General features: G+C 55.8%; 2 protein-coding genes across 3 annotated transcripts; both read right to left on the bottom strand.

Moving 5' to 3' along the window:
* Positions 1–64: 64 nt before the first annotated feature.
* Positions 65–7,780, bottom strand: atxn7l3a (ataxin 7 like 3a). The gene is made up of 12 exons (XM_028818432.2): positions 7,110–7,780; positions 6,635–6,744; positions 5,338–5,470; positions 2,595–2,766; positions 2,265–2,362; positions 2,156–2,178; positions 2,002–2,047; positions 1,890–1,924; positions 1,730–1,798; positions 1,609–1,652; positions 967–1,100; positions 65–859 (listed from the first exon to the last, which is right to left on the bottom strand). Exons 2-12 carry the CDS (start codon positions 6,680–6,682, stop codon positions 699–701), a joined length of 963 nt encoding a protein of 320 aa, XP_028674265.1. The 5' UTR covers positions 6,683–6,744; positions 7,110–7,780; the 3' UTR covers positions 65–698.
* Positions 7,781–8,995: 1,215 nt separating this feature from the next.
* On the bottom strand, positions 8,996–18,683 carry ubtf (upstream binding transcription factor). 2 transcript variants are annotated; one of them, XM_051936264.1, is made up of 20 exons: positions 18,603–18,683; positions 18,351–18,526; positions 18,183–18,266; positions 17,930–18,085; positions 17,663–17,727; positions 14,935–15,055; positions 14,755–14,865; positions 14,543–14,676; positions 14,318–14,459; positions 13,970–14,011; positions 13,769–13,876; positions 13,328–13,483; positions 13,117–13,251; positions 11,500–11,610; positions 11,336–11,415; positions 11,062–11,251; positions 10,892–10,939; positions 10,645–10,713; positions 10,432–10,566; positions 8,996–10,158 (listed from the first exon to the last, which is right to left on the bottom strand). In XM_051936264.1, exons 1-20 carry the CDS (start codon positions 18,652–18,654, stop codon positions 10,063–10,065), a joined length of 2,211 nt encoding a protein of 736 aa, XP_051792224.1. In that variant the 5' UTR covers positions 18,655–18,683; the 3' UTR covers positions 8,996–10,062. The 2 variants fall into 2 exon arrangements, with proteins under 2 accessions (XP_051792224.1, XP_051792225.1); XM_051936265.1 differs by having other exon boundaries at positions 8,996–10,161; positions 10,438–10,566.
* Positions 18,684–26,826: the final 8,143 nt, after the last annotated feature.

Here is a 26,826-nt window from a genome sequence, read left to right as displayed (position 1 = left end):
GCCCGGGCCCAGCAGCCTCTTCGTCACGCGCCCCCCCCCCCCCCCTAAGAAGGCAGGGCCCACCGTGAGTCTACGTTGTTTATTTACATGGAGGCCGCTACAGTCCACTACAGAAACAGGACTTTACACTGGAAATGCTTACATAAGAAAAGAAACAGCCGCCCAGACCCGTCCCCCCCAATTCAAGTCTGAAAGCAGCCCCCCCCCCCCGCCAAAACACGACTCGATGCCCTCGACACCTTGGGGTAATCTGCCCCCCCCCTCCCCCTTAGTGACACTAGCAGCACGCGGGCGTAAAGTGCAACGGTTCATCAGCACGCTGCCTCAGACCAGCAGTCCTCCCAAAAATATAAAACAAAATCCAATTCACAAAGAAGCAACAACAATTCAAGCTTCACAAGAAAGGAACACGAACCCCCCAGTATACAGTACCCCCCCACCCCAGGCAGTGTCCCTTCAGCCCCTGCAGCATGTCACATGGCGTATCCACCAGTCTTAGTGTTCACTTGGGCAGCACCTGGCCAGCAGGGGCCGCTCACACACACGCACCAGTAGCCTCCCCACTGGAAACCAGTCTGAGGAAGGAATCTGCCGGCCGGCCACACACGAGCCTTCAAGACAACAGGGTGTGACGGACGAAGAACAAACGAACGAAAGAAAGGAGGAGGGCAGCTTGGCCCAGCTGCTCCCCTCGCCCTTCAGTTGATGTCATCGTAGATGCTGGGGTTTGGTGCAGCTGGCGGCTTGGGCTTCTTCTTCTTGCTCGACGACGAGCTTGGCACCCCCGGCTGCGGGGCACTGCCCAGGCCCATGTGTGGCTTCTTCTTTTTGGTTTTCTTGGACTCTGAATTGTTGGTGCCTGAAAAGAAACAAAACACGGCAGGATCAGGTGGCGCAGCGGCTTGGGTGCCCACGGGACCCCCCCAATCGATCTCCTACTTTTCTTCCCCCCCCACAGCCACTTACTTGCTTTGGAGGAAGCAGAGTCAGAAGGTGAAATGTCGGAGGAACCGTCCCACTGAAGCCGGCTCAAGGGGGCCTGACCCTCTGGGGGCTCATAAGCATCGTTCTCTCCGCTGCCTTCTGCGTCAGGAAGGGTGCTGGGAAGGGTGGACAAAGAGGGGGTAGAGCTTAAGGGGGCAAAACAAACGGGACTGGCCCACCCAAAACTCCCCCAGTGCAAGCTATTAATAGAGAAGAAGAGCAGCCAACTCGGTCACACAGTGCCCTCTAACCCAGACCAACACCCTAACGCAGTCTGGCAATGCCCACGAGTTACGGTAAACGGGCTTGTTGGCGTACACAGACTTACACCCCCCCCACCACGGTTTGTCAGTCTGACCTCACCACTCGACTCAAGCCAATTGGCCAAAATGTTCTCCCAACACCAATCCTCCTGCGACATTAAAATTACACACAGGGCAGACATGGCCAGGTGCCACCCTGTGCTGCAACCGGTGGGTCTGAAGCAGAGGCAAGCTACCCGACATCAAGTACTGGGGTAGGATGGCCACCAGTGGTGGACGTCCTGGCCAAGACCAGGATTGCCACAAACTGCCATCTGTGGTGGCGCAGGAAAGCTGTGGAGATGCACGGCCCCCTCCTTACCGTGGGCACATCTTCTTGCCGTGGTCCGAGAGGACGCCGCATTGCTGTGAAGAGGGAGACACGAGTCAGATGCCAGCCTGCCCGCTAGCTCTACCGTCGGCGGCCTCACGCACACACTCACCGTAGTCAGCAGGGAGCGCAGCTCCTCGGGGCCCAGGGTTTCATAGTTGATTCCCGAGTTGTATGCATACTGGGGGAGACAAAATAAAGACCACCGAGTTCAGAGTGGTGAAGAGGTTGACAGTGCTGCAGGATGTGGCGCTCACACCAGTACTGCCTACCTTGTAGGGCTCCGTGTTGCCAGCACTCAGCTCTCCTGCAAGAGACACCTGGCATCAGCATCTAATAGGCAAGCGTGCCAACGCAAGCTGTGACCGCACTCGCCACACTTACCATTTTTGTGTTTAATCGACTTTGACCTTCGCGGAGAATTTGGATTCTGGAAGAGAAGCAGACGCTGATGGTCATTTCTAACAAAGACTCACAGCAAGGCACAAAGCCAATGACACGCGGTGGGCGCCCCCTAGGGGGGAGATGGCACAAGTACCTTATCAGACTTCCTCTTCTTGGCTACAAAAGGAAAAAAGAGGCAGACTGTTAGAGGGCTACAAAGAAAGGGGAGCAAACGCGCCTGTGCCACTCTGGCCAGCGCTCACCTTTCTTTTCTGAGCCATATGACCAGTCATTGTCATTGATGTCATCGTTGTCCTCCTGGTCACTCTCCGATTTGTTCATGTTGTTACTGCTGGCGATTCTGTTGGCAGAGGCGCAGGAGGAGTAGACAATGAAACACTGCAAGTTAAAGCCCACCACGCCACACGGAAGCACAGCTTTCATACCTGTGACGTGCCAGGCAGACAAGTCCTGGCGTTTTAGGTGAGGCTCCAAACTCCGTGTGTGGTGGGCACCGCAGGCTGGTGCTACCAACTTGGTAGAAAACAAACAAAACAGCCTTGGGGCCGAGCTGGAAGGCCAAAGCCACTCACCTGCGGTTGGCAATCCGGCTGCTGTTTCTTCCCATGCCCAGACACTTCTCTAGGTGAGGGGCAAAGCGCGAGGCAGCAATGCTCCGGTTACAGTTGGGACAAACGCACTCTTTATTCTTCCACTGATTGTACACTTGGCCAAAAATATCCACACCAGGCTGGTCCACAATTTCTAAAAGAGAAACAAAGGCAAGTCAAGCGAGTTGGCAAATGAATGGAGAAGCCCACCTGGCAGCCACCGAGGGCACAGCTGAAGCCACCGGCCTCCTTCTCCTCCTCTGCCAGGCAAACCTGTGTGTGTAACAATTAAACTGCTTTATTAAATAACAAAAGGCAGAGGAGGCCAACGTGGGAGCAAAGGGGGACGAGGGGGTCCAACCGGCCACTTGGGACAGACGGGCACAGGTCACTTCTCAAGACAATGTCCAAAATCTCCTGCCCTTCCTCACTCTCAGGCAGCAGAAGTGGCGTTGTGTGCTACCCACTCGCATATTCTGCACTCGCTTTGCCTCGTCCAGTGGGCTCTGCACCAACTGCTCCTCCCGACTGCCTCATGCAGCGCCATCCTGCCCACCAACCGCAGCCCTTCTGCCCAGAGGTACTAAAAGTGGGCACCATTTCTCAGAGGGTCCTCCCAAGCTGTGGCAAGCGTCCCATGTCAACATGGGGCGGCCCGGGCTCTAGAGGGTCTCCTCTCCCCCTGCACCTATACTGCCCCCCTAAACTGGACATGTCACCCTGCCAGCTCCAGCTATGCTACACCTTGTCCCATGTCCTAATATTTTAACATTTTATTAGCATGAGGCAGCACCCGCTCAGTAAAGTGTGTGTAATGTGGTACAACGGTAAGTTGGCGTGTTTAGATCACATGGCGCTCTGCTCGCCAGATATGACCCACGGTACGCCCCCCTTTGTGCGTCTCGTTGCCCGTCTTCATTGCACCTGCCAGCCCTGTTGGGGACGCTGGACGCACACCACAGAGTTTACCATCTTACACAGGCTGCTTGCTTTTTATTCAGCAGACATTCCTGCCCTCCTGTAGATGCGGGGCGACATTACGCCTGGGGCAGGGCACCACACTGATGGACATCTTGCTGCCTTTTATTTTTCTTTAATTTAAATTCAACGAGTTGAAATCTAAATCACTAAAGTTTGCAATGCAGCACCTATTGGAATGCATTCTGGCATTTGTCACTCCAACAGATGGCACATCTCTAAATCATTACTACCACATAATTGTGACACACCATCTGTTAGAATGACAAACGCAATCCGCGTGTCTGCACTCGCGTCACAGGATTCTGGTAAGCGTACAGTCAAAGTAAAAAGTATGGGAACCCCTAGGAATTCTCGATATTTACGTCTACTTCCCTTATAAAACTGGGTCGTATCTTCATGTCCGTCCAAATAATGAACTAACACCGTCTCCTAGAACTAAAGAGACACAGATTTTCAGAGAACGTTTGACTAAAATGAATAAATCATTCAAACTGTGAGACTGAAGGTTGGTAAAAGAACGTGAACCTTGAGCCAACGACTTTGTAAAACACGCACTGCAGTCCATTTAATGAGACGAGTTTAGAGGTGCGGCCTTGAAGGACTTCGATGGATCCCAAACACTCTAAAGTTAGAGTTTGGGCTTTGGACAAGAAGCGCATCCAGATGGGAATCACGCCTCGCACTGAAGAGCTACGATCGAGAACTGGAAAGGGTTAAAGAGTCATCTCAAAGACTGGAGACATTCATCAGTCAGCTGTTAGGCAGAGTTACCACAATCCCAAATTGTCTCCATTTACAGACATCTTGCCTAAGTGGGCGTCCTGCCAAGATGACCCCAAGAGCACAATCCACAGTCAGCAATGAGGTCAAGTAGAAGAAGCCTAGAGTGACAGCTAAGGACTTGAAGAAGTCATTAGAACATCTCTGTTCACGAGTCAACTCTATGCAAAACATTCAACAAGAAAGGAGTCCATGGCAGGACACCAAGAAGGAAGCCACTGCTCTGAAAAAAGAACACTTGGACACTCCACAACGGTACTGGGAGTGAAGAGACCAAAACTGAACTGTTTGGGAGGAACAAGCAGAACTTCACTTGGCATGAAAAGGGCACAGCATATCGACATCAGAACATCACCCCTGCAGTAAAGTATGTTGGAGGGAAGATCAGGATTTGGGCCTGGACAGCTTGCCATCGAGGGGGAACATGAATTCACAAGGTGAGGGTGTCTGTCCGTCAACTTAGGCTTAGGAGAGGCTGGGTGATGCAACAGGACAAGGAGCCCAAACATCACAATGGCTTCATTTGGAGAGGTCCAGTCAGAGCCCAGACCTCAATCCTATTGAAGAGAGCCACACACAGAAGACAACCAAAGAACATGGAAGAGTCGAGGCAGTTCTGCAGGGTAGAATGGGCTCCAGTCTCCACCCCTGATGAGCAGGTCTGACCTGCACTTACAGAAAGCGCCTGCCAAAGGAAGGTCAACAAACCACCTGTTAAACCCCAAGGGTCACTTACTTTTTCCACTACCACTGTGAACTGGGAATGCGTTTGTAAAATAAAGACACGGAGGAGTAGAATTTCTTGTGTCAGTGGCTTAAGCTCATTGTGTAGATCAGGACCTGGGACTTCACTTTTTAGGACCAATTCATGCAGTAACCCACATCATTCCAAAGGGTTCACATACTTTTTACTTTGACCGTACATCATCAACACACCAGAGACCACCCAGGTCCAGGCACTTACCGAAGTCCTTCATGCTCTCGGGGTCAGTTTCATCCAAGAAGAAGTAGCCGCACTTCACAGCTCGATGAACGTCAAAGCAGAGCCCCAGACAAGCGTCTTCGATAAGATCATTGAAGATCTCGTGTGCGATGGCCTGCACAAGGAACAGGTGCAAAATTAGAAATCAGTACAAGGACAAGACCCTGCCAAGTGCAAACTCTAGGGTGGGCTTGGGGGTAAAAGACAGCCGAACTTTCTCCCGATGTATTCTGCGTGCCAAGAGATAACACGATTCTACAATAGTCAGCACCAGCATCTTCTGCATGGCGAGCTCACGTGCAGGCAGGACTTGGTCAATGCAGTAATGCCGACCGGTGCCAGCGTTGGACTGCCACGCTGGGTGACAAGGGGCCTGCCTCCAGGGGCCTGTGTGAAGCCGAGGAAGGCCAAATTCAGCACATCAGCTTCATCTACTGGACCCCCGTGAAGAATGGTGGGCTCACTGGGAACACAGTTGTGTCTTTTGTTGTGACAATAGAAGAACACGGTGAACACTTGGCCAAGCTTCAGAAGCGGGCAAATAAACGCTGGAAAGTGCAAAGTGCTCCACGTGGGCAAAACGCAGGAGACACTGAGCTACAGGAAATGACCTCTTCGAGGCATGTTGGGCTTGATGTTGGCAAGATGTTCTCACTGAGCAGAAGCAACTAAAAACAAGTGTCAGGGCACCGGGGGCCGACATTACACACTGGCGAGACCACCTCTGGTCACCACGTCACAGCAGAGCAGCACTTGAAGCTGGGCAGAGGAGGGCGAGCACCCCAGGACTTCCAGACACGCCATACTGTGACAGACTGAGCATGAAGTCTGCTTGGGAGACGGCATGGGGACCTCATCCAGGTCTTCATAGACAATTCATACTGGCGACTGGCATACTTGAGGACATCGGTGGAAACGAATGGGAAGTGCGTTTAGGACCCACGTCTTTATGCCAAGAGTTATGGGAATGTGAAACAAACTACCGAGACACGGACTTGAAGATGACGCCTCGAGAACCTTAAAGGCAGCTCTGGGTGGGTCACCGGGCCAGCATAGCTAAACCAACAAGCCTGAAGGGTCTCTCATTTGGCACACTTCTTATGTGCCCCAATCCACTCACCATCACTTCTGTCACATGTCACCTTAAAGACTCCATCAGGACCTTAAGGGTCACGGCTGCCCCTCACTGTGGGGCACTGCATGGTGTGGTTGGCCAGTCTGGAGGACGCAGATGTGTGCAAATCCACCAAGTACACCAAAAAGGCGGTGCCGTTCTTACCTCTTGCTTGCTATCGGGGCCAGACAGAGTCATGTCCTCCATTTTCATTTGCAAACACTATAGCAGTCCGATTGCTTTGCACATATTCGAGATGATGCTGACAGTAGACACTAGAAGAAGGAAGCAGGACAGTCAGTGACGAGCCGGAGGTGCGGGTGACCTGCGAGGCGGCGAAGGAGCTGCCCGCGGAGCCCTGCGCCCAGCTCGAGGGGAAGTCAAAAAGAAACGCGAAGGAGGAGAACAACAACAACCGCAGTAGCAGCTCAACCCCCGGGCTCGCGTGAGGCTCCCAACGGGGTGTGAGTGGGGGTGGGGGCGCCCTGCAAACCAAGGCGGCGGCGGCGGCGGACCAGACTACGTGCCCTACAGCCCCACGGCCGGCAGCCTGCGCTCCAGGGAAAAGTGGCCGAGCACGGAGGGGCCTGTCTGTGCCGGGGCTTCCGTGGAGGCCGGCGCCGCGCTGACGCTCACTCACCCCGCCTGCGAAGCGGCCGACTCCGGCAGCTCCTTCCCTCTCATAAAGCCGTCGGCGCCTCGTCCGGTGCCATCGCCGAGCTCAGACAACACCTCCCACCCGGGAATGCGTGCGAGCCGCGGGCCGCGCTCACGCATGAGCCGCCATGTTAGCGAGTGGGCAGCGCCGAGGGGAGATTCAGGACGGGGGGCACCAAGCGCTGCGCTGTCTGGGCCAAAGCGAGCGTCGGCAGCGGGGGGAGAAAGAAAAAAAAACACACAAAACAAAAATCGGGCAACGCCGCCGTCCGTCAACAAAACCAATTTCTGCGGCCCTGCGCAACCGAAAGTGCTAGGCCTCTTGCGCCACTCTTCCCGTTTGACGCCACGGCTGGCCAATCGCGATGGCTGGTATTCGGCGGGGCCCAATGAGAGGCGTCAGGAGGCGGAGCTTAATACTCCGACCGCGCCGCACAGCCGCGCTTTAAACAACTACACGCCTGAAGGCTCGCGAAGAAAAAAGCGAGCAGAACAAAACTCGCGATGAGGGAGCGCCCCCGCTGCCAGGAGCTCCGAGATTTCACCGACGTGCCAGCCCCCCCCCCCACAAAGATGCGGTCCCACGGTCCCGGGATGGGCTCGGCCACCGGCCGGACGTAACGGGTGCACGTGCCCGCCGCAACGCGCGGATTCTCGACACAAAGAACCACGTGCGGGGGGAGGGGGCGCGCGCGCGCCAATCGGCCTCTGTGCACGGCGCTATATGCGAGCGAACCCGAGTCACGCGCTGGGCTTCTGGTAAACCTGTGCTTTTCTGTCCGGGGGCCGCCTGCCAGCCTGGTAGATACCAAGTTTAGGGCTCCATTTTTTAAGTGGTGCGGACGGAAATGGCTGTGCCAGCTGCTTTCCACACACCACCTGAGCATTTCTCCTTCTCATTTGTTCATGCCAGCCGAGTCCAGAGCGGGTGGCACAATGGTTTGTACTCCTTCGTCACAGGTTGTTTCAGATCCCGCTGCCGTCCATCTAACATCCCCTAAAGTTGACTGGCCGCTTTAAAATTGCCCCAGTCTGTCAGTTTGTGCGTGAGTGGGTCTGAGTGCGATGGACTGGCACCCCACCCAGAGTGGGTTAGCCCAGGTGAGCCCAACCCTGAATTAGAGGAAGAGGGTTTGAGAATATTGCTCTTATTTGGCAGAAATCTTGTAAGAAGATGAAGTAGCATAGCACCATGGTGCCATCAGATGAGCCCAAGTACCAGGACTGGACACTTGAATATTTCTCTGTCTGTGCAGCGCAGGAATCGCAGGTGCATGGCGACAGCTCTAAAGGGGGCTCGCTTTCCTAGTCTGTCCATCCACCATCTTCCTATCTGTCCTGTGCAGGCCTGGGCACAGGGCAGCTGGAATGACACATGGATAAGGGGGCACCAGACCGCCCCAGGGTGATCACACACATACCAGGGAACAATCTTCAGACGTGGGCAGTGCTTGGCACTTGAACCTTACTGTGCTGCCCAGGTTCATAGTCAGTGGTGTGGTGACTCATCTTCCTGTGTCAAATCACGTCCTTGAGGAAGTTGTGTCAAGCCAACACCCCAGGGGTCACCGGTTCTCGAGTCCATCCTAACCCCGTGGGGTGGTGAGGTGCATGAGAGTGCAGTCCATCACCACGGCTGCCCTGAAGAGTGCCAGGTGACCCAATGGTGCCCAGCTGGCCTGTACTTTAGTATGCATCAAAGCCTGGGGAGAACCACAGAAGATGGCAGCTGCAGTGCCAGGTCACGTGTACCCACCACAAGCCAGTCAGGCTTAGAGAGGAGCCTTTGAATGTGCCAGCTCCTCCGGGACCAGTAGTCACCCCCCCACCCACATGTGGGGAACAAAAAAGAAAGTTGCACATGCCCAGTTGATCTTTTATAACAAAAGTTTTATTTCCCAAATTGGAAGAATTTGAAATAAAGAACGACGGCTATAAAACATTTGACTTTCTGAAATCAGCAATACAAATTTGCAAAGCCTTTTTGCTTATGGTTTCTACAAAAACAAAGTGAAATATCTGAAAGAAAAATCCAAATTCTGGACCCCCCCCCCCCACCCCGTAACAAGTTCTTTCATTAGTGCCAAAATGCACTCAAGGTGGTCTCTTACAGCACCGCGCCCCGGGCCCCCCCATCCCACCAGCAATACTGTAAGACTTCAAAATAAAACATCCAAATGTAAACCAAAGCCACTTGTTACAAAGAGCGCTATATACACATAGCAGACCACAGCGTCCGTGTTCTTGGGGGGGTCTTCAACCAAGCCATTAATAGTATTCACAGGTGGGGGAGCAGAAAAAAAACATCCAAACTGAAACGGCGTGCCCCCCACCTCCTGAGGCTCGGTCAAGCTGGCTTGGCTGAAACGCCAGTTAGGACGGGTGCCGTGCCTTGCTGTGCGGTGCCAGGGTGGTCCTCCCCGGTCCGTCCGCCCGTCAGTAAATACTGTTCAGCTACGTCATGATAGTGAGAGGTGCGCGGCCCCTCAGGGTCCAGTCCAGGGCCACTGCAGTCCGACTGAGTCGCGCCAGGTCAGTCAGCGATGGGTCAATGGCGCGCGCACACAAACCCCCCACCACCCCCCCCGGCCTGCCTTCAAACAAAACGTTAAAAGAAAATAAAAGCAACGTAAAAGTGGTTAAGAATGTATAAAAGAAAAGGGCGTACAGAGCCACAGGAGCCTCCCTCTGGCAGGACTTTACAACCCGCTGGAAGTCGGGCATGTGCCAGGCGGAGAGGAGAGTGTGCTGAAGAGTGCAGCGCTCCTCTAGGACCCGTCAACGCGCGCACACACACACACACACACACGCATACCCAACCGCTGCCAGGGTCACCAGAGGAGGACAGCCTGGGGTTACACAGGGCCTGCAACAACAGTGGCGATGCCAACTCATGCCATTGTGCAGGCTGGGGCTGGCAGGGTCAGGGCCGCCCTTCAGTCCGACTCCGACTCCGAGCTCTCCTCCGAGCTGGAGGAGCTGCTGTTGCTGGATTCCGACTCGTTCTCCTTGTCCTCTTCCTCCTCTTCCTCCTTCTACAAAACAGAATGAGGCCGTGTGAGTGCCAGGCGAGCAGTTTGCCAGCTCGACTCTGTGACAGACAGGAAGGAGTACAGTGGACCCCTCATGTTACTTAACAAGACCACAAGGAAACCACGCTAAGGGTGGACTTGGCACGAGTGGCAGAAAGTGAATGAAGCACACACATACACACACACACACGGAGGGGCTTTTGGGACCAGCAAGGTCAATGAAACTGGCGACCCTCATGGCTCCACTCTAACTGGCGCGGTTTTGCACACAACCTGTACCTCTTCATCCTCCTCGTCGTCGTCATCATCACTTCCTTCACTGGAAGACTCTTCTTCTGAAGACTCCTTCTCCTCTTCCTCCTCATCATCATCATCCTCCTCCTCGTCGTCTTCGTCATCCTCCGACTCCTATCAGTAAAATTCCATCAGTTCCTGAGCCGCTGTCACCACGACCCCCCCCCCCCCACAAAAGGACCACCTACTTACCGACTTCTTGGAGCCGCTGGCCTTCACCTTGGCGGTGGGACCTCCGGGCTTTGACGTCGTTTTCCTTTTCTGTGAACGAAAGGCACCTTTGGTTTAACCTTCAGACCCAACTTGACTGGACGGGTGGGCTCGGCTGGGAGCTAAGCTGAGGAGCGACAGCCCTGTGCTCTCGTTTCTCCAAATCCTTGCATTCTAAATGTCAATCCCCCCCCACAGAGGAGTGGCAGCAGTGTGCCAGCGTACTTACACTTGACGTGTACTCCTTATAGGCTGTTCTGTCGGTGGAGGACAAGGACTGCGAGAGAGACAAGCAGATAAATAAGACGTCACAACGGCTCCAAAGCACAGGCCCCCCGGTGACAGGTGGGCAGCAGAGACGCGAGTTCCAAACAGAGAGACCCCCCCCCCAACACGCACCTTGAGCCAGTGCTCCAGCTGCACCTTGTACTGCTTCTGCTTCTCCTCTGCAATCTTCTTGTAGCGGTCCTTTTGAGCCTGCGTCAGCTTGTGCCAGCGGCCGCCTATCTCCACCATGCGCTCCTTCAGCGGTAAGTGATTGAGCTCCCCGCTGGACAGCAGCTCCTGGGAGAACTTCTGGTATCCGTTCCTGAAAAGAGACGACATGTTTGTGAGTTGGCGCCCTGGGCCTCGCCAGCTCACGTCACACACCCACCACCACAGTGGCACTCACATGGGAGGCTTCTTGGGCTCCCCTTCGAATTTCATCTTTTTGCCCGAGGGAGGCGGGGCTCGCATCTCGCTGAGCTCTCTCTGCAACACACGGACAGACATGTCAGACCCCGGCATCTCCAGGCTTAGTCTGTGTGGAGACACCTGGCAAGGGCGGCTGCCTACCTCGTATCTCTTCTGGTCCTCGGCAGCTTTCTTGATCCACATCATCTTCTCCTTCTTCTCCATCGTGTTCCAGGTGGCCTCCATGGCTTTGAGGGCTTTGGCCCGGTCGTTCTGTAACGGGAGGCGACCGAGTCAGCAGCTTTTACTTCATCACCATGTGGATGCCAGCTAGTGGCACTCCGGAGAGGTTACGGGGGACGTGCCCTGCCTCTCGTGATGGGAAATCCAAACTCACAAATGCAGACGAAGGGCTCTCTAAATTATACTGACGCCTCCAGCTCCGTGTTTAATGGGGGACGCCCCACAAACTAAAGTGGTCTTTGGAGCGCCCAGATTAGAAGAGAAACCCCACTGCTGCCCCGATGGACCCTGAACCCTGGCAGGGCACAACGCCACAAGCACCAGACACTTCGCTAGTCTCCTCTTCGCCCAACTCATCATCAGGGGCCCCCCTCCTTGCTTGGGGGGTCTTGCGTGGGCTGCAATTACTTTGGAGATCAGAAGAGAGTTTAGCTTCAGGGCACCCACGAGCCTGACAGGCCTTAAAGAGGACTTCGCTTAAACTGCCACCACTCTGGTGCCATGTGCTGCCCTGCCCGGCTACTCTCCTTAGCCTGTCGGTCAGGCCGTGCCAGCCCGTGGGCATAACGCAGCTTGTGAGGCTCAAGGACTGGGCGTCTGAGCAGCGGTGGAGACCACCACCATAAGCGGACCCATCTCCTCTTCTTGTCACTCCGTACACCTCTGACTACAAATGTGACAGCAGGCCTTGTCACTCGTAGGAGCTGCTCATTGACTTCCACCACAGAGAAGAGCCACTCTGTCTGATCACTAGTCAAGGAGAGGATGTAGCGGGGGTCCGCTCCTACAAGTACTTGGGGGTCCACGCACGGGCACAGCAGGCTCTCTCCGTGCTCCTGTGACGTGGGGACTCACATCCTCCACATCTTCTCGACTCCGTGATGACCGGCGTGGTGTGCTGGGCCAGTGACTTTGTCACTTCAAGAGGGGCCTCCAAAGCAACAGGCCCAGTTAGGAAATGAAGAGAAGCGCAGCACATCCAGGGGGGCACACCAACGCCATGGTGGGCGATACGCCTGCATGACGTCTGGCTCGGCGGCCACAGTCACAGTGAGACGTTTAGATAGTGTGGAGTGCTGGGTGAAGGCTTTGGACTCGAGACCCCGAGCCCACTGTGGGACCCCTGACCTGCCTGTAAACATCCTTGTGCCCACTCCGGTGTACATTTGTGTGTCCGTTTACGTATTTACTGAGCTTCGGTAAAATGCCAAACTTCCCACTGGTGACAGATACAGTTGTGCCCGTCCCATCTGCATGTGGCCTTCCAGGGACCCGGAGGTCGTCGCTCTTCTGCACTGTGAGGAGCATCCTGGACAATGCCTGGGTTACCTGCTGGCTACCACCTTAGGGGAACAGGTAACCTCTCCCTGCCCTCCTGGCACACCCTAAACTGTCAGTGAGGCTTATCCCCTCTCGCTCCTATGGCCATTTCTGGCAATGCCAATCAAAGTGTCTTTGAACTAACATAAAAAAAAAAAGAGCAGACCCCCTAACTCCCACCCGCTGGCTGGCTGGCTGGCCAGTGCAGTTACTCACCCGGTAGCGGGCCAGGTAATCGCCAATGACACTCTGCTGCCAGATCTCCTCGGCCGTCTTGGGGGACTCGGGTAGACTGCTGCGCTCCTTCTCGGACTCGGCCTTCACCACCGCCTCCAGGCGCTTGTACTTCTCCTGCAGAAGAGCAACTCGGAGCGTCAGCCCACCGAGCTCCACGGGACTACAGCGGACCGCCCACCCAACATCCTACCTTCTTTTTATCCGAGAGTTCGTTCCACATCCGCGCCAGCAGGCGGGTCAACTCGTTCTCCGACAGATCGGGACGTTCCTCCTGAAGCTTTTTGCGTTTCTCCTCCGAGAAGATGAACATGGCAGAGATGGGCCGCTTGGGCTTGCCAGAGCTCCCCTGCTAGGGCAAACGGGAAACACAAGAACAAAGTCAAAACCCAGGGCGGTGGGAGAGTTGGCACAGCGGCCCCCTGCCCACGGTCTTCATCCTGACATGTGGCCGACACTTGCTCCGACTGCATGAGGGGTTTGGAATGGATGGACACGGCAACAGTCAAGTCACAATGAACCCTGGCACCACGCCTCCTCCTTAGACCCCTTCAGAGGTCGGGGGCTCACCAGAAGCAGTTCAGAGTGACCAGACTCCCAGCGCCCCCCCCCCGGTGATGGAGGTCTACAGTACCTTGGAGTTGGAGTTGCTCTTGGATGAGGGGCTGCTGGTGACTTTCTTGCTGTAGCCCTGCATCTTCTCCTCCTCCAGCACGCGCTGCTGCTCCTTTTCTGGCAGAGACTGCAAGGGCAGGTCAGGAAGAGGGGCAGTTAGAGCCTGAAATGGGCAGGGTGGGCCGTGCAGGTGGGCAGACAAGGATGGACAAGGACTTACACACAGGTAGCGGTTCAGCTCCACTTCATACTCCTTCTTTCTCTGCAGAGACGGGCGAGATAAAAGTCAGAAGACGTGGACGGGCGCGAGCGGGGTGCTCACCCGCTCCTGTAGCCATGGAATTGCCTGGCGGTGCCATAGTGCCAAGGGGTTGACTCACTGTGTCTTTTATGGGAGACTTTTAATGTCATCTGGGGCCACCAGAGATTGGCACTGACCCCCTAACTTACCTTCACTCCAAATGTACAGCGATTTGGACTTCTTCACAACCTGAGACAACTCCACGCGGCCATAAGCTGCCACTACATATTCTAGAGCGCCAGCTGGCAGACCCCCCGGCCTCCTTACCTGCTCACAGCGCTTCTGGTAAACGTCCTTCTGCTTCTGGGACAGCAGCTTCCACTGTTTACTGCACATCATCATCCGCTCGGTGCTCGGGACATCCTTCATGTTGGACATGAGCTCTGCGCAGTACATGGAGTAGCAGTTCCTGAGGGCAGAAGACAAACCAATGCTACAGTAGCCGGCCCTGCCAACCGCACCGCCACTGCTCTGCCCAGGACTCGGACTTACGGAGGTGGCCTGGTGGGTCGGCCCGCAAATTTGTCCTTCAGCTGCCGCTCTGCTTTGGTGAGGGTGGACTTGCTGATCACCTCCTGAGAGATGTTCAGCTCAGGGTGCTGGTGAACGTAGACCCGCATGAGCTCCTGTGGGCACAGCAGAACAGTGGCACGTGAGTCAGGCCCTAACCACTCGGAGCAGGTCCTCTCAGGATGCACACCCACCTCGTACTGCTTCTGCTGCTCCAGGGACTTGTTGATCCACTTGAGCCGCTTCTTGTCAGACAGCTGCGTCCACTGCTTGGTCAAATTCTCTTTAATCTCTTTTGTTGTCGCCTAAAGGGGACGTTAAACCGTTAAGCCACCGCGTGTGTGCCAACGAGACACCGAGACATGCCCACTTACGTCTGGGTAATTCTTCAGGTAGGCCTTCTTCTCGTGGTTGTACCACAGCTGCTGAGGGGTTTTTGGTTTGTCCGGGACGTCCGAGCGCTTGAGGTTCTCCATCAGGTCCGGGTGCTCTCTCCTGAAATGAAGCCAAAGTGACAGAAAACGTCACAAGGACGAATGTGCCATGTCACGTGAAACTCGATCTCCAAAAGCCGGACAAGGGGATGACGTCAGTTTAAGCGGACTGCCTGGGGGGTCTGCCACAGGCCGGGGACGTAGGTGACGGGCGAGCTTCAGGATGGGGTGCTGTGTCTGTGCCCGAGTGCGGACCTCCAGGAAATCTGGAGGAGGGGGCACAGTCACAAAACATCGCCCAGTACCGCGGAGGGTCAAAGATGGCCAAAGTAAAAACAAAAAAAAACCCAAACTGTGACAACATGCAATACGAACAAATCGCGTCACTACGATGGGACACGTGTGACGCCGGAGAGAAGCCCCTCTGTGTGTCAGCATTAAAGTGTGACGGACCAATCATGAAACACCGAGGCCGATTGGAGGTGCAAGGCAGCTCACTGTCACACGTCGGTAGGCGTCACTGAGGCCGACGTCACACGTCGATAGGCATCACAGAGGCTGATGTCACACGTCGATAGGCGTCACCGAGGCCGATGTCACACGTCGATAGGCGTCACCGAGGCCGAACAATAGGCCGATAGAACGACTTAACGTCACGGATGTGCGAGTGAAAACTTTGAAGGCGAGTGACTTCAGTTTGAGGTGACACTCTGGATCAGCGATTGGCCTTCCCCTGTCACATGGGGGCGGAGCCGAACCCAAATACGGTATTCAGATAAGCGCAAATAGCGGATTTCTACGAATGTTTATTTCGTACGAATGTTTTGCCGTTTACTTGTGTTTGGAAAAAATAAATCAAATGGGCGCCGTCTGCGTCCCCCTGCACCCCCCCAATGACATGAGCACGCGGTGAAGCTTCGCTTTTAGGGAAACGTCACACTTCGCCAGGCCACTTTAGATTTTTCCCCACTGGACGTGTAACATGTGACGTGAATTCTGAGGTCACGTCCCCTCCGTGCGGGTTCACGGTCACCATTTGTGTCACACAGGTGGTCAGAGAGCGGCCAGTTTATCAGCATATCTGGTCATGCGTGTCTGCTGCTGGGTGGGACTCAAAGTGTTTAAATGACAAAGTCCTCACCTCATTGTATTTTCCTCAAGAAGTTCACTGTGATATCCCAATATAAAAAGTGACAACTCCAGGGTCATTTACTGTCACTCCTTCAAAAGTGAGATGGTGACCTGAGCTTTGGGTGGGTCCTGGGGAGGTGTGACCCCGCACAGCACTGGGTGCCCACCCTTCTTGACACCAAATGACAAAGCCCCCCCCAAAGGACACTTTGGGTCGTCTGGTCAAGTCTCACTTTTTAGGAGCGGGTACAAAATAAAGGCAGGTAACCAAAAGTGCCAGCTTCAAAAGACTTAGGGTTATGGACCCCAACTACTAATCTCAAGAGGAGCCCCCCGCATGACACAAAGTGCCTTTACTGTGACGTCGTGCCAGGAGTGCCCTTTGTATATAAGTGCCCAGCGGGCGATGTCCTCCTCACCCACTGCATGCCATTCTGGATGGCGGGGGGCTGCAGCTTATCTGAGCAGAATCATGCGGCCTGCATTGTAAAGTGCAGTGCTGCCTAAACCTCGCCACTGTGCCCGGCGATGCCCAAACACTTCACACACGCCTGCCTGTACTTCTCAAAGGGGCAGAACCCCACTCGCCTGGCACTGCCTTCACACTTGCTGCTTTGGGGGGATTCTGAAATGAGTGACCCCATTACCTCGTGAGAAACCTCCGGCACCTGCCATGCTCTCCGTGTCCACTTTAGAGAGAAACTGACAGAAAATCCGTTTGCTGTGCCACCTGCCAGTGCCCACTCTTTTTGGTTTCACCTATAAAACGAGTTTTGAAGTTTTCGGGTAGGGGGGCAGGATCGACAGAGGTAGGTGGTCTTTAAACATGAAGCACATCAGAGGTGTGCCAGTGGCACGCAAAGAAATAAGAATGTGCTGTGCCAACATATGAATGCCAATCACTATACCAGAACATGGACCCACCCAAGGTGCCAGGGCAGGCAGGCTCTAGGGTCCTGTAAGCTTGCAATGAGCTCGGCCATTTAAGAAAATGGGGTCACACGCATGCCACAAGCAGGACTTTGGGGGTCTGTCCTTGTCATCAGTCGCCCAAGAAGTGTTTGTGGTTTGGTGGTCTGGGACAGAACATCAGGGTGGGCCTGAAGGGGGCCGCGTTCACAGACCTCGTGGATCCTAAACGGGAGTCCGCCAGACTACGTGTAGGGGGGTCCTCAGATATGTGCACGGCAGGACCACCAGGGAGACGCTGCCCAGATTGGAGGTCTCCGCCATCTTTATGAAATCCCACCCCGCTGACGTAATGGGGATGAAAACGTTTTGGAGAAACGGTTTCTTCCAACATACCACTGCACACTTCTGATGTGCCAATGAAGCAAACAGGATGGCATCACACGCTGGGCGAGTTCACATCAATAGGAGGTGGGCATGGCAGGGTGGTCCGCGCGGCGAGCGTAAAGCACATCTGAGCCCTCAGCTAGACACAAAAAGACAACCCGACGTACCTCAGGGTGACCACCCAGGCCCAGCAGATGCCAGTTAGACGGCGGGCAGCCCGATGGGTTTCCAGCGGCCGTACCTGAACTTGTCCATGCTGCGCTCGTACTCTTCTTTCTCCCTCTGAAAGTCTTCAATGTACTTCATCTGTGGAGAACGAAGCCCACTTTAAGTGACACAGAGCCCCCCACGTACCCAGCAAGCAAGGAGAGGGGCCAGGAGAAGGTGGGCACTACAGACCCCATGGGGAGCTCTACAATAACAAAGGACGTTCACCAGCTGGCACCAGATAGGCGGGCAGTCCTGTGAGGCCCCCCTGCCTGGGGTGCCCGCACCTAAAAGTGCTCACCTTCTTCTTTTCCGGCAGCTCCTTGTACTTCTTGGACAGGATCTTGGTGAGGTCAAGGCTGCTCATCTCGGGGTGCAGCTTGGCATACTTGGCTCTCTTCTCCGTGAAGAAACGGAAGTACGGAGTCAGCGGCTTTTTGGGGAAGTCAGGATGTTGCTGCGTTGGGAAAAATGACAAGGGGTGAGTAGAAGAGCCAGTCGGCGGGCAGCGCCACCTCCCCCAGCACCCGCTGCCCAGGGCCTCGCGTACTAACCTTTAACTTCTTGCCCTTGTAAGGATTCTGGACTTGGTCTTCAGCGTCCACAATCAGCTCTGTTAGCGTGCGGAACTTACGGATCTACAAGGAGGAGGAGGAGGAGATGAAGAAGAAGAAGAACAGACTCAAAATGGCAGCTGAAGTTCAACCTGCTGGGAGCCTCACCTTGTTTGAGATCTGAAGCCACTTCTGCCTGCACATGTCCCCTGTGTGGTGGTTGAAGGCCACCTTGTCCCAGTTGAGGTGCGACTCCGACGTCTTGAACTTGCTCACGTCATTCGGCGGGATGTTCAGCTTCATGTTCTCCAGGAGATGCAGCAGGTCCTCCTTCGGCCAGGCGTCTAAAGCATCACAAAATGGGGGTAAGAAGAACTGGGCCACGAGTGGAAAAGCCCGCGGGCCGCGCGGCTCACTTACCCTGCTCTTTGGCCAGCACGTCCCTGGCCGGGGGCTCCGCTGCTCCGTTCATGTCTGCCCTTCTGGTGGCGCGTCCAACACCTACGAGAAGACAAATGTCACACGCGGCACGAGAACGTCACACGGCGCGGCGGACATGGTCGGCACACGGAGCCGTGTGTGCCAGCCGCGTGCACACCGCCACCTGGTCGAACCCCGTCCCACCGCCCCAGCCCGCCATGTGCCCACTCCCTCGGGTCGCCGAGCTAACGGCGGGGGCGGAGGGGCTCTCGAAATGGCCGCTCCCTCCCCTCTCGTCATTCTGTGGCGGACAACGAGACGAGGAAGGAGGGAAGCTCGAGGGGAGAAAGGGGGGGAGAGAGACGCGAGGCTCGGCAAAAAAAAGCGCCAGAAAAGCCCGTCGTGCGGCGGCCACCGTGTCGCCCCTCTCGCGGCGGTCACCTTCAACATGGCAGCGCGCTCTTCCCGCTCCCATCGCCTCGCCTCGTCGCACGCTCTCTCCATTGCAGGCGCTGCCGCTCTAAAATGGCCCCGGCGCGGCGCAGCGCTGCCTGCGTTGCTGCTCCGACTTCGTGTTTTCCTTCTCTCCGGATGACCGGAGCTCGCGGCGGGTCGAAGGCGGCGGCGGCGCTGCTGTCCTTACCTGTTACGCGCCGGCGGCGCTTCGGGGAGATCGGGGCTGTCAAGCGGTTATGGCGGTCAAGGACGAGCGCACGGACCCTCGAAAACAGTCCGATAAACGAAAATGGAAAGAAAGGAAACGAGAAAGAGACGAGTCCATGCGGCGAGCTCCGCCGCGCTCACGTCCCGCACAACAGATGGGAGGCGAGGCGAGGCGCACTCTGGGGCACAGCGTAGCGTGGCGTGGCGCAGCGCAGCCGACAGCGCGAGACACACAAGGGCTCAGGCATGGCGGGCGGGCGGCCGCGGAGCAGGCATGGCGCCCTCCTCCCTCCTTCCTTCCCTCGCTCGCTCCCTCCCCCAGCTGCGCCGCCAGCGTAGCCGAAGCACGCAACACACTCGACTCACCGCAGCGCGAAGGCCGACGGGGCGAAGCGAAAGGAAAGCTAAGCTAAGCCAAAGCCCAGCCGCTCTCCGCTTCGCTCGCTTTCAGCAACTGCTATCGCTGCTACTGCTGCCTTCCTCCCGTTGTCGGGTGCCCGACCGCGTGCTCGCTCGCTCACTCGTCCAGCGCCGAACGCCACTCACTCAGTCCTCACTCACCGGCGGCTTTGTTCTCTCGTCGTCCGTGCGGAGGGTGCGCGTCTAGCAGTGGCAGCGGTAGAAGGGGAGGCGTGCTAAGCTGAGCTGATCCGGTAGGTGCGTGCGCGGCTCGCTCTTCTGCTCGGGAAGGGCTGGCTTGAATGTTAGCCAGGTCTGCAGTAGTAGTAGCAGTGGCGGCGGCGGCGGCTGGCCCTCGGCATCGAACCTCCAGTCCCCGCAGAGAGAGACGGAGACTTCCCCCGCCTCCATCCCTCACTCTCTTTCCGTCTCGTCTTCCAATCAGTCCAGCGCGGCGCCGTAGCGGCAGCAGCCACGGCCACAGCCCTCTCCCGGGCGTCACGGACCGGCTCGGCTCGCGGCTCGGGTGGGTTTGTTGCTTTAGTGTTTTCATTTTTTTTAGCACAATGCGCTTTTTTTTTTTTTTGTATTTTTATGTTGGATTTTGTATTTCTTTGTCTTTTTCCCTTTTTTTTTTTTTAATTGGTCGCTGTTGTGATTCTCTTTATTTCTGTTCCCCCTTTTTTGTTTTTTTATACACATTTGTCCCGGTGACTCCTGCGGGTTTGCGATCGCGTCGCCCCGCTGATACGAGGAATCTCCCGCAGTTGTCGCCACAAGTTGCCCCGAAAGTTTGCGGCTCCGGGTAGCTCGGCTCGGCCGCTTCATTTTTCTTTCCACATTTCGCCACATTTTCACTTCATTTCTTCCAACTCCACCTTTCTTGTTTGTGGGCGTCGCCTGCCTTGTCCAATGGGGTGTCCGCGATCTGCTGACAAGTGACGGCGGGGAGGCGAGTCTCGCAGGGGGGAGCCGGCTGTGCGGCTGCGGGTGCAAACCTTCTCCGCGGTCGGGTGAGGCTCTCGAGTTCTTCTTCCTCCTCCTCCTCCTCCTCCTCTCAATAAACACGATGCCAGCCGCTCAGCGTGCCCTCCTTGTGTCTGCCTGCTCTTTCTGCAGGTCTCCCAGGGTGGCAGCGATAGTTCTGGTACCATCAGGACGGGCACCAGCCCTGCCACCCTGAACTGGACTGAGGCGGATTGAGGAAGCGGATGGCCTGTTTTGTGACAAAACAACAGAAGCTCGTCCGTTGACATGCTGCACCCTTACGTGATCTCCGTTGTGCCATCTCTCAGCGCACTGGTGCCTTTGTCACCCGGTGACACCTTGAGGTCCCCCTGTGTGTGGATCTTCCTTTGGAGGTCCTCGTAATGCCAGGCTGGTGTTTGTGTGGCGTCGCCCCCACTGGCCTCTTAGGACCTTCTCAAGCAGCTGAGCGAGGGGAGAACTGGGTGACCCCAGAGTCGTGCGGCCATTATAGTCACAACACGGGGACACGTGACCTCTCTGTGCGTAGACCTGCCTGACCAGTCACATTACTGGCCCTGGGATGTGAGTGCCGGGTCACTGCCCGCGATGCCATGCGCTGGGTGTATAGGTGGAATCGGCTCAGTTGGCACTGCCAAGAAGTGCTGGACAAATGAAATGGGGCATTCGTGACTCCAAAAGTAGCCCTTCTGAGGGGCACCTGCCCTCAACAACTGCCACCTAGGAGTGAAATGTGGCATTAATAGCACCGAGGTGGACGCAGCAGACTAACGGCGCCTCTCACTGGCAGTGGGCTCTTTTCGTTGGCACCCTCTGTCTTTCTGTGAAGCCAGTCATTAGCTGGCGATGATGAAGCTAGGGGGGCACTAACTTTCTCCCAGCACGCCCGGAGGTCGATGTGAAGCACTCACTAACGTCCAGCCAGCGGAGCAGGCAAAGTCCACTCGGGCAGCGAACAGGCCATCCCTTGAACCTGCGGGCTACTGAGGTGTGCCAGCGTGCCACCGCCTGGCAGCTGGTCCTCCTGAATCCGTCTCGCTGACGATGGGACCGGATTGGAGGGAAAACACGAGAGTGACCGAAACACGAAAAGGCCTTGGGGACGAATTAACAACGTCAGTTATGGTGCGGGCAAGACGTGGGCCTTGCTGCACCCCTGTGACCATGGCACAGCTAGATGCTCACTTGTGCCCTCTACCCGTCCCGCCCCCTGCCAGTGTCTCTTCCCAGCTGGTCCTGTACGGGCAGACCCCAAAGCCCACCTCATTGTCCTCTGTAGCAGGATTTCCAGTGTCACCTTGTGTGCCACAGGGGACCCCACTTAGGACTCTCTGGAATGCCTGCGGTCCTCAGGGTGGTCTGCACTGTCCCTAGAGGTGGTGGGTGGCTTTGTGTGTGGCACCGTGAGTCTTGCTCACTTTTGAAATGTGGCACTTTGGCTCTTTTTAAGCAGATCTTGAGCTGTGACCAGCAGGTGGCACCGCAGGGGGTGAATTTAAGAGGCTGCTGGGCACACAGCGAGCATGAAGGCCAAGAGTCCTGAGATGAAAAACTTAACTTGAGGACCACTGGGGTGAAGAAGAACAGGGGGAGCTGGGAGGCATCCAGGAGTGCCAGGGAAGGTGAAGCGGGTAGAGGTGGCGAGGCCAGCCGGGTGACAGGCCATGACACCAGAGAGTGACAGGTGGCCACTGAAGACCACATGGGTGTCCTGGCTGATGTGGCAGAGGCGCTATATAATTAAAATGACTGCTCTTATTCTACAGGTGGACTTGGTGACATGCTGTCATCGCCACTTGTGTGCCCCCTGGCACCTCATCTGGCTTTGACCTGGGTGCTCCTCAGCTGTTTTATGGTCGGCCTGATGAATTCTGAGTGTGACTATCTGTCACTCAGTCTGTCCTTGATGTCACCTGAGTAAACAAGCCCAGGGACAGAAATCCTCAACTGGTGCCACTTTCAGAGCCAGGGGTAGAGTCTGGCATGCTGAGCTGTTGGGGCATCCAGCTCAGAATTAAAAAAAGAAAGCCCACCCATCTTTATGCACAATCCCGTGTCAAGTGTCAGACCAAAGGGTACAATGGGGCGCCTCAGTCACTCTCTTCATTTCTCTCCAGCCACCTCACCCGATGGCTAGGGGTGCTCAGCTGACAGGTGTGCCCTCCATTGGTCACCAGCTCGCCACCACCACCCTTCGGCCCTTCTTCTCCCTGAATGCTCAACCGGGGCACCGTCCTCTCACTGCCCACGGGACCCCCTCCACCAGCTCATCCGCCAGATGTCTGCTCTCTCGGTCCTCCAGTGGGTGCTTTGTACTTTGTGGGTGCAGGTGCCATGGTGACGACCCGCGGGGCATCCATGAGGAGACCGGCTGGAGTGAGCGCGTCCACACATGAGTGCGTGGTCAGCCGACTCCCCCGTCAAACAGCATGGCATTGCCACCCCCACCAAGCCGGAGGGCGCCATTTTCACATCTGCTCCCCACACAGAGGCCAGAAGTCACATGCTGGCACCCTGTGCTCCAGTTCTGTCTGCGTCATGGGGGCAGCCTGTTTGGGCAACATTGAGAATAGGATGGGGTGCCAGCCCATTTCTGGGCACATTCTGTCCCTCCCGCTGCACCAGTTCAGTAATGCCAGGCTGTCTTTTGAATCTGAGAAGGTCCGTCAACACGAGGAGGCCACTTGGTCCATCTGGAATTTGAGGGCACAGGTAGCACCAATCAAGCACCACGCCACCCTCCTGGCACCAATAAAGATGTCAGTGCTGACACGGCCAGCCTCAACTCCAAGACTTCAGCCAGAAGGGGGCACCAGTATGCCACACAACACGCCTGGTCAAGCCCTAGAGTGTGGTGGGTGTCTGAGGCCAAACAGATGTGCCCATGGAGCGTGAAGGTATGCAGACACACGGTGACAAAGGCTCAGGTGACACGCGGTGACAAAGGTGTCAAGTTCCCTTTTGTTCATTCACATCGGATTATGGTGCTTTCCTGCTCACGCACACAGCCCTATGACAACGGCGGGTGTGCAGAGTTGGCATCGACAGATTTAAGCTGACGCGGAATGTGAAACCCAAAGGTCCACACGTTTAGACCAAACCAGCCAGGTTCACTGGCAAGCCTGGCACACATTGGTGTGAGCGTTGGCTTACTATCGAGGTTTAGGCTGGTGAGCGCCCCCTGATGCTGGTTCAGCTGACTTGTAGAAACCCAATCCTCTGAGAACACAAAGCGTGTGCCAATGAGCCCAGGGCGGGTGGCATTGGAGCTTTTTAGGAGTGTTGAAGACTGTGCCAGGCAGCCTTTTGTTCCTTGGTGCCTCTCTCTTTGGATTCTTCACTCTTACAGCTCTTCAGACTTGGCACTGCCATCTTCTCGATCCATTTCAAGAGTGGACCCTTTAAATGCCCCTTAAATGTTTTGCCCACCCACTGGCCTTCATGCCTCAGTCCTCTGGCCGCCTCTCGCTGACTGCCCACTTGTCCATCACTTAACCTCTGACTGCCTAGTGGGCTGTGGCTTACAGGGCACATGGCGGTCAGGTGGCTCCCCACTGGCACACAGATGCCATCAAACCATGCAGGCTGGCATATTGGCTCCATGAGACCCAGGGCAGCACATCTGATGTGGTTAGCCACGACATTGTAACTGTCCAAAACATGGGGCACCCTGGCTGGCACTGCTGTGCCTACGCGACAGGCCAGTTTGTGCCCATCTTGGCAACAGCAGGTTCAGCATAGTGCCAGTCTCCTCCATATTTTCTTGTTCTTGCTTAGGGCACTCAGATATCTCAGTCAGTGGCTTTTTTGGCATGAAAACTGTGGTGGGCCACCCCAGAATTGCCCACTTTACCAAGAGCCGACCCCCCGTCTTTTACTAACGGCCAGCGAGACATGCAAGTCCAATCAAGCAGTGCGGTTCTGGTGCCCGGTCTGACTCAACTGGCATCAAGTCATTGTGTTGCCCTCATCACCTGACCAAACTCAGCCACCCACTGCCCAGCCCGTCAAGTGTACCATTGAGTGACTTTGAGGTGACAAAGGACAAGACACAATGACGTGAGCAGACCACCCAGATGACACAGACAGCACGACCCAACTACGAGACTTCAGTCAGAATAGACTGGCAAACAACTAAAAATGCCATCTGCACCTGGCCAGGACTCTGTGCCTCTTTAAGACTGCCAGGCGGGTACACATGGGGCTTCATTGGTGGCTTTAGTGCCATCCTCTTGAGTACTGGCTGACGATTACAATGCCACTCAGCCCTGCGCCTCCCATGTCTTTTGCCACCTTTCTGAGTCCCTCGGTGGTTTGCCCTGCCCAGCCTGATCTGGGGACACCTGAAGAGGAGCTGCACAAAAGGGTGGCATGGTGGCTGTCACCTGTAGTCCTGTGGCAGACCTTGACAGTCCAAGGACACTGTAGGGCCAACAGTGCCAGGACCTGGCACCAGATGATGCCACAGACTGCAGAAAGCATGAAGTCGCAACATGGACCGGGGTGGCTAAGAGGACGAAGGTAAGAAGTGACGTGACTGGCAGACCTAGAGGGCTGTGCCACTGGTGCCAGGTGGGCTCCCTCATTAAACTAAGCTGCCTGTGACGCCATGTGAGGGTCCAAGCCGTGAGCCCCCGCCATTTCTGACTCCCCCCTCCCCTCATTAATTCTCGACTTTGCTGTGCGCGGACGTCCATGCTGCCACATTCTGTGACTTCTGTATCGTCACCTGAGCGAGGCCCTTCACCTGCAGTGTGACGTGAACGTGTGGCAGCCTGCCGAGCAGGTCCTCCAAGTTACAGGCAGCACTCGAGGTTGGTGGCAGGAGTGACACTGCAGCCTCCGTCAAGCGCCTCCTGCTGTCCCACCCGCTGCACAGCTGCGCTCGGGTCCTAATTGGGGTCCTGAGGTGGCTCGTCGTGGGGTGGGTGTTCCTACTGACTGACGATTAGTTTCAGTTTTCTGTGTTGTCACGCTGACGTTTCGTTTCTCACAGGTGCTGCCATTTTAGGTGCCTTTCACGTCGGTGGCCATTTTGTTGGGACTGCAGGAAGTGATGTCGTGTGATGTCATCACTTGGCCTGCACGTGAGATGGCGGGGCACTGCCCGCGAATTCTTCAGAGGTCAGGGCTATGACACACTGAGCCGCAGATGGCAGGGTCTGTGGCGCCTCCTCTGTTCAGCATCTTCTGTTTCAGCGTTGGGTTTCTTTTTCATCCCGTGCCATCCCTTTGCTCCTCCCTGTGCTTTACTCTTCCCTTCTGAACACTGCTGAAAGGCACTATATTACCCATCCGGTACCCAGGGCAGGATTGCCAGGCACTGGACCCTAACCGAGCAATTCCACCTATGGAGTCCTGAGTGCGGTTCTGGTCACCACGCCACAAGAAATGGGACTGAGGGACAGTTAAGCTTGGGGGGGGTTGGTGACTTGTGACATCTGGGAGGCCATCGATTCCACTTGTTCTTCTGTTGTTTGGAGCACAGGCGGGCAAAGTGACCCGCCCAGGGCATTGGAGCCCACAGCCTCAGGGTCTGAAGCCCAAAGTCTTACTGACTACGCCACACGTGCGCTGATAAAAGAGGGGCCATGAAAAGAGAGAGGGGCCAATAGTGAGAAGCTGCAGGAGAACGAGGTGGTGGTCCCGGCCAACGCACACCACACTCAACGTGAATGCCACCAAGCCCTTCGTCCCCAACGTCCGTGACGGCTTTCTCGCACAAGGGGGCCTCCGTCACAGGAACAACCAGACTCACGGGGGGCACCTTTGGAAGCTGGTGAAGCAGAAGAGTCACAGGGACAGAAAAGGAGGCAGGACCAGGAGGTGACCCCCACAGAAGACAAGGGACCTGGGAGAGGAGGTCTGAGCACCCAGCAGATGCTCCATGCGGGGGACGCTGATGCCGGAAAATCAAGGACGGGAACCCTGGGAAAATAAGAAAGGGGACACCAGAGAAGGAAAGGCACGGGGACCGCCAGCAGACAGACAGATGACAAATGGCCCAAGTGGTCTCGTCTCAGCTGGCACATCTCTTGTGTTCTGTCTGCTGGGGTTGTGTGGCACAATGGGCACCACACACTCTCCATGGCCAGCCCAGTGTTTTCGCCTCCCCTCTCACCTTAGCGGTGAGTTTGGCCGATCCTGGTAAACGTCACCTGGAGTCACACATGGG

Source organism: Erpetoichthys calabaricus, chromosome 14, assembly GCF_900747795.2.
Source record: "Erpetoichthys calabaricus chromosome 14, fErpCal1.3, whole genome shotgun sequence".
NCBI lineage: Eukaryota > Metazoa > Chordata > Cladistia > Polypteriformes > Polypteridae > Erpetoichthys > Erpetoichthys calabaricus.
Note: the sequence above shows the minus strand (reverse complement) of the source record. Positions and strands in the feature narration are given on the sequence as shown.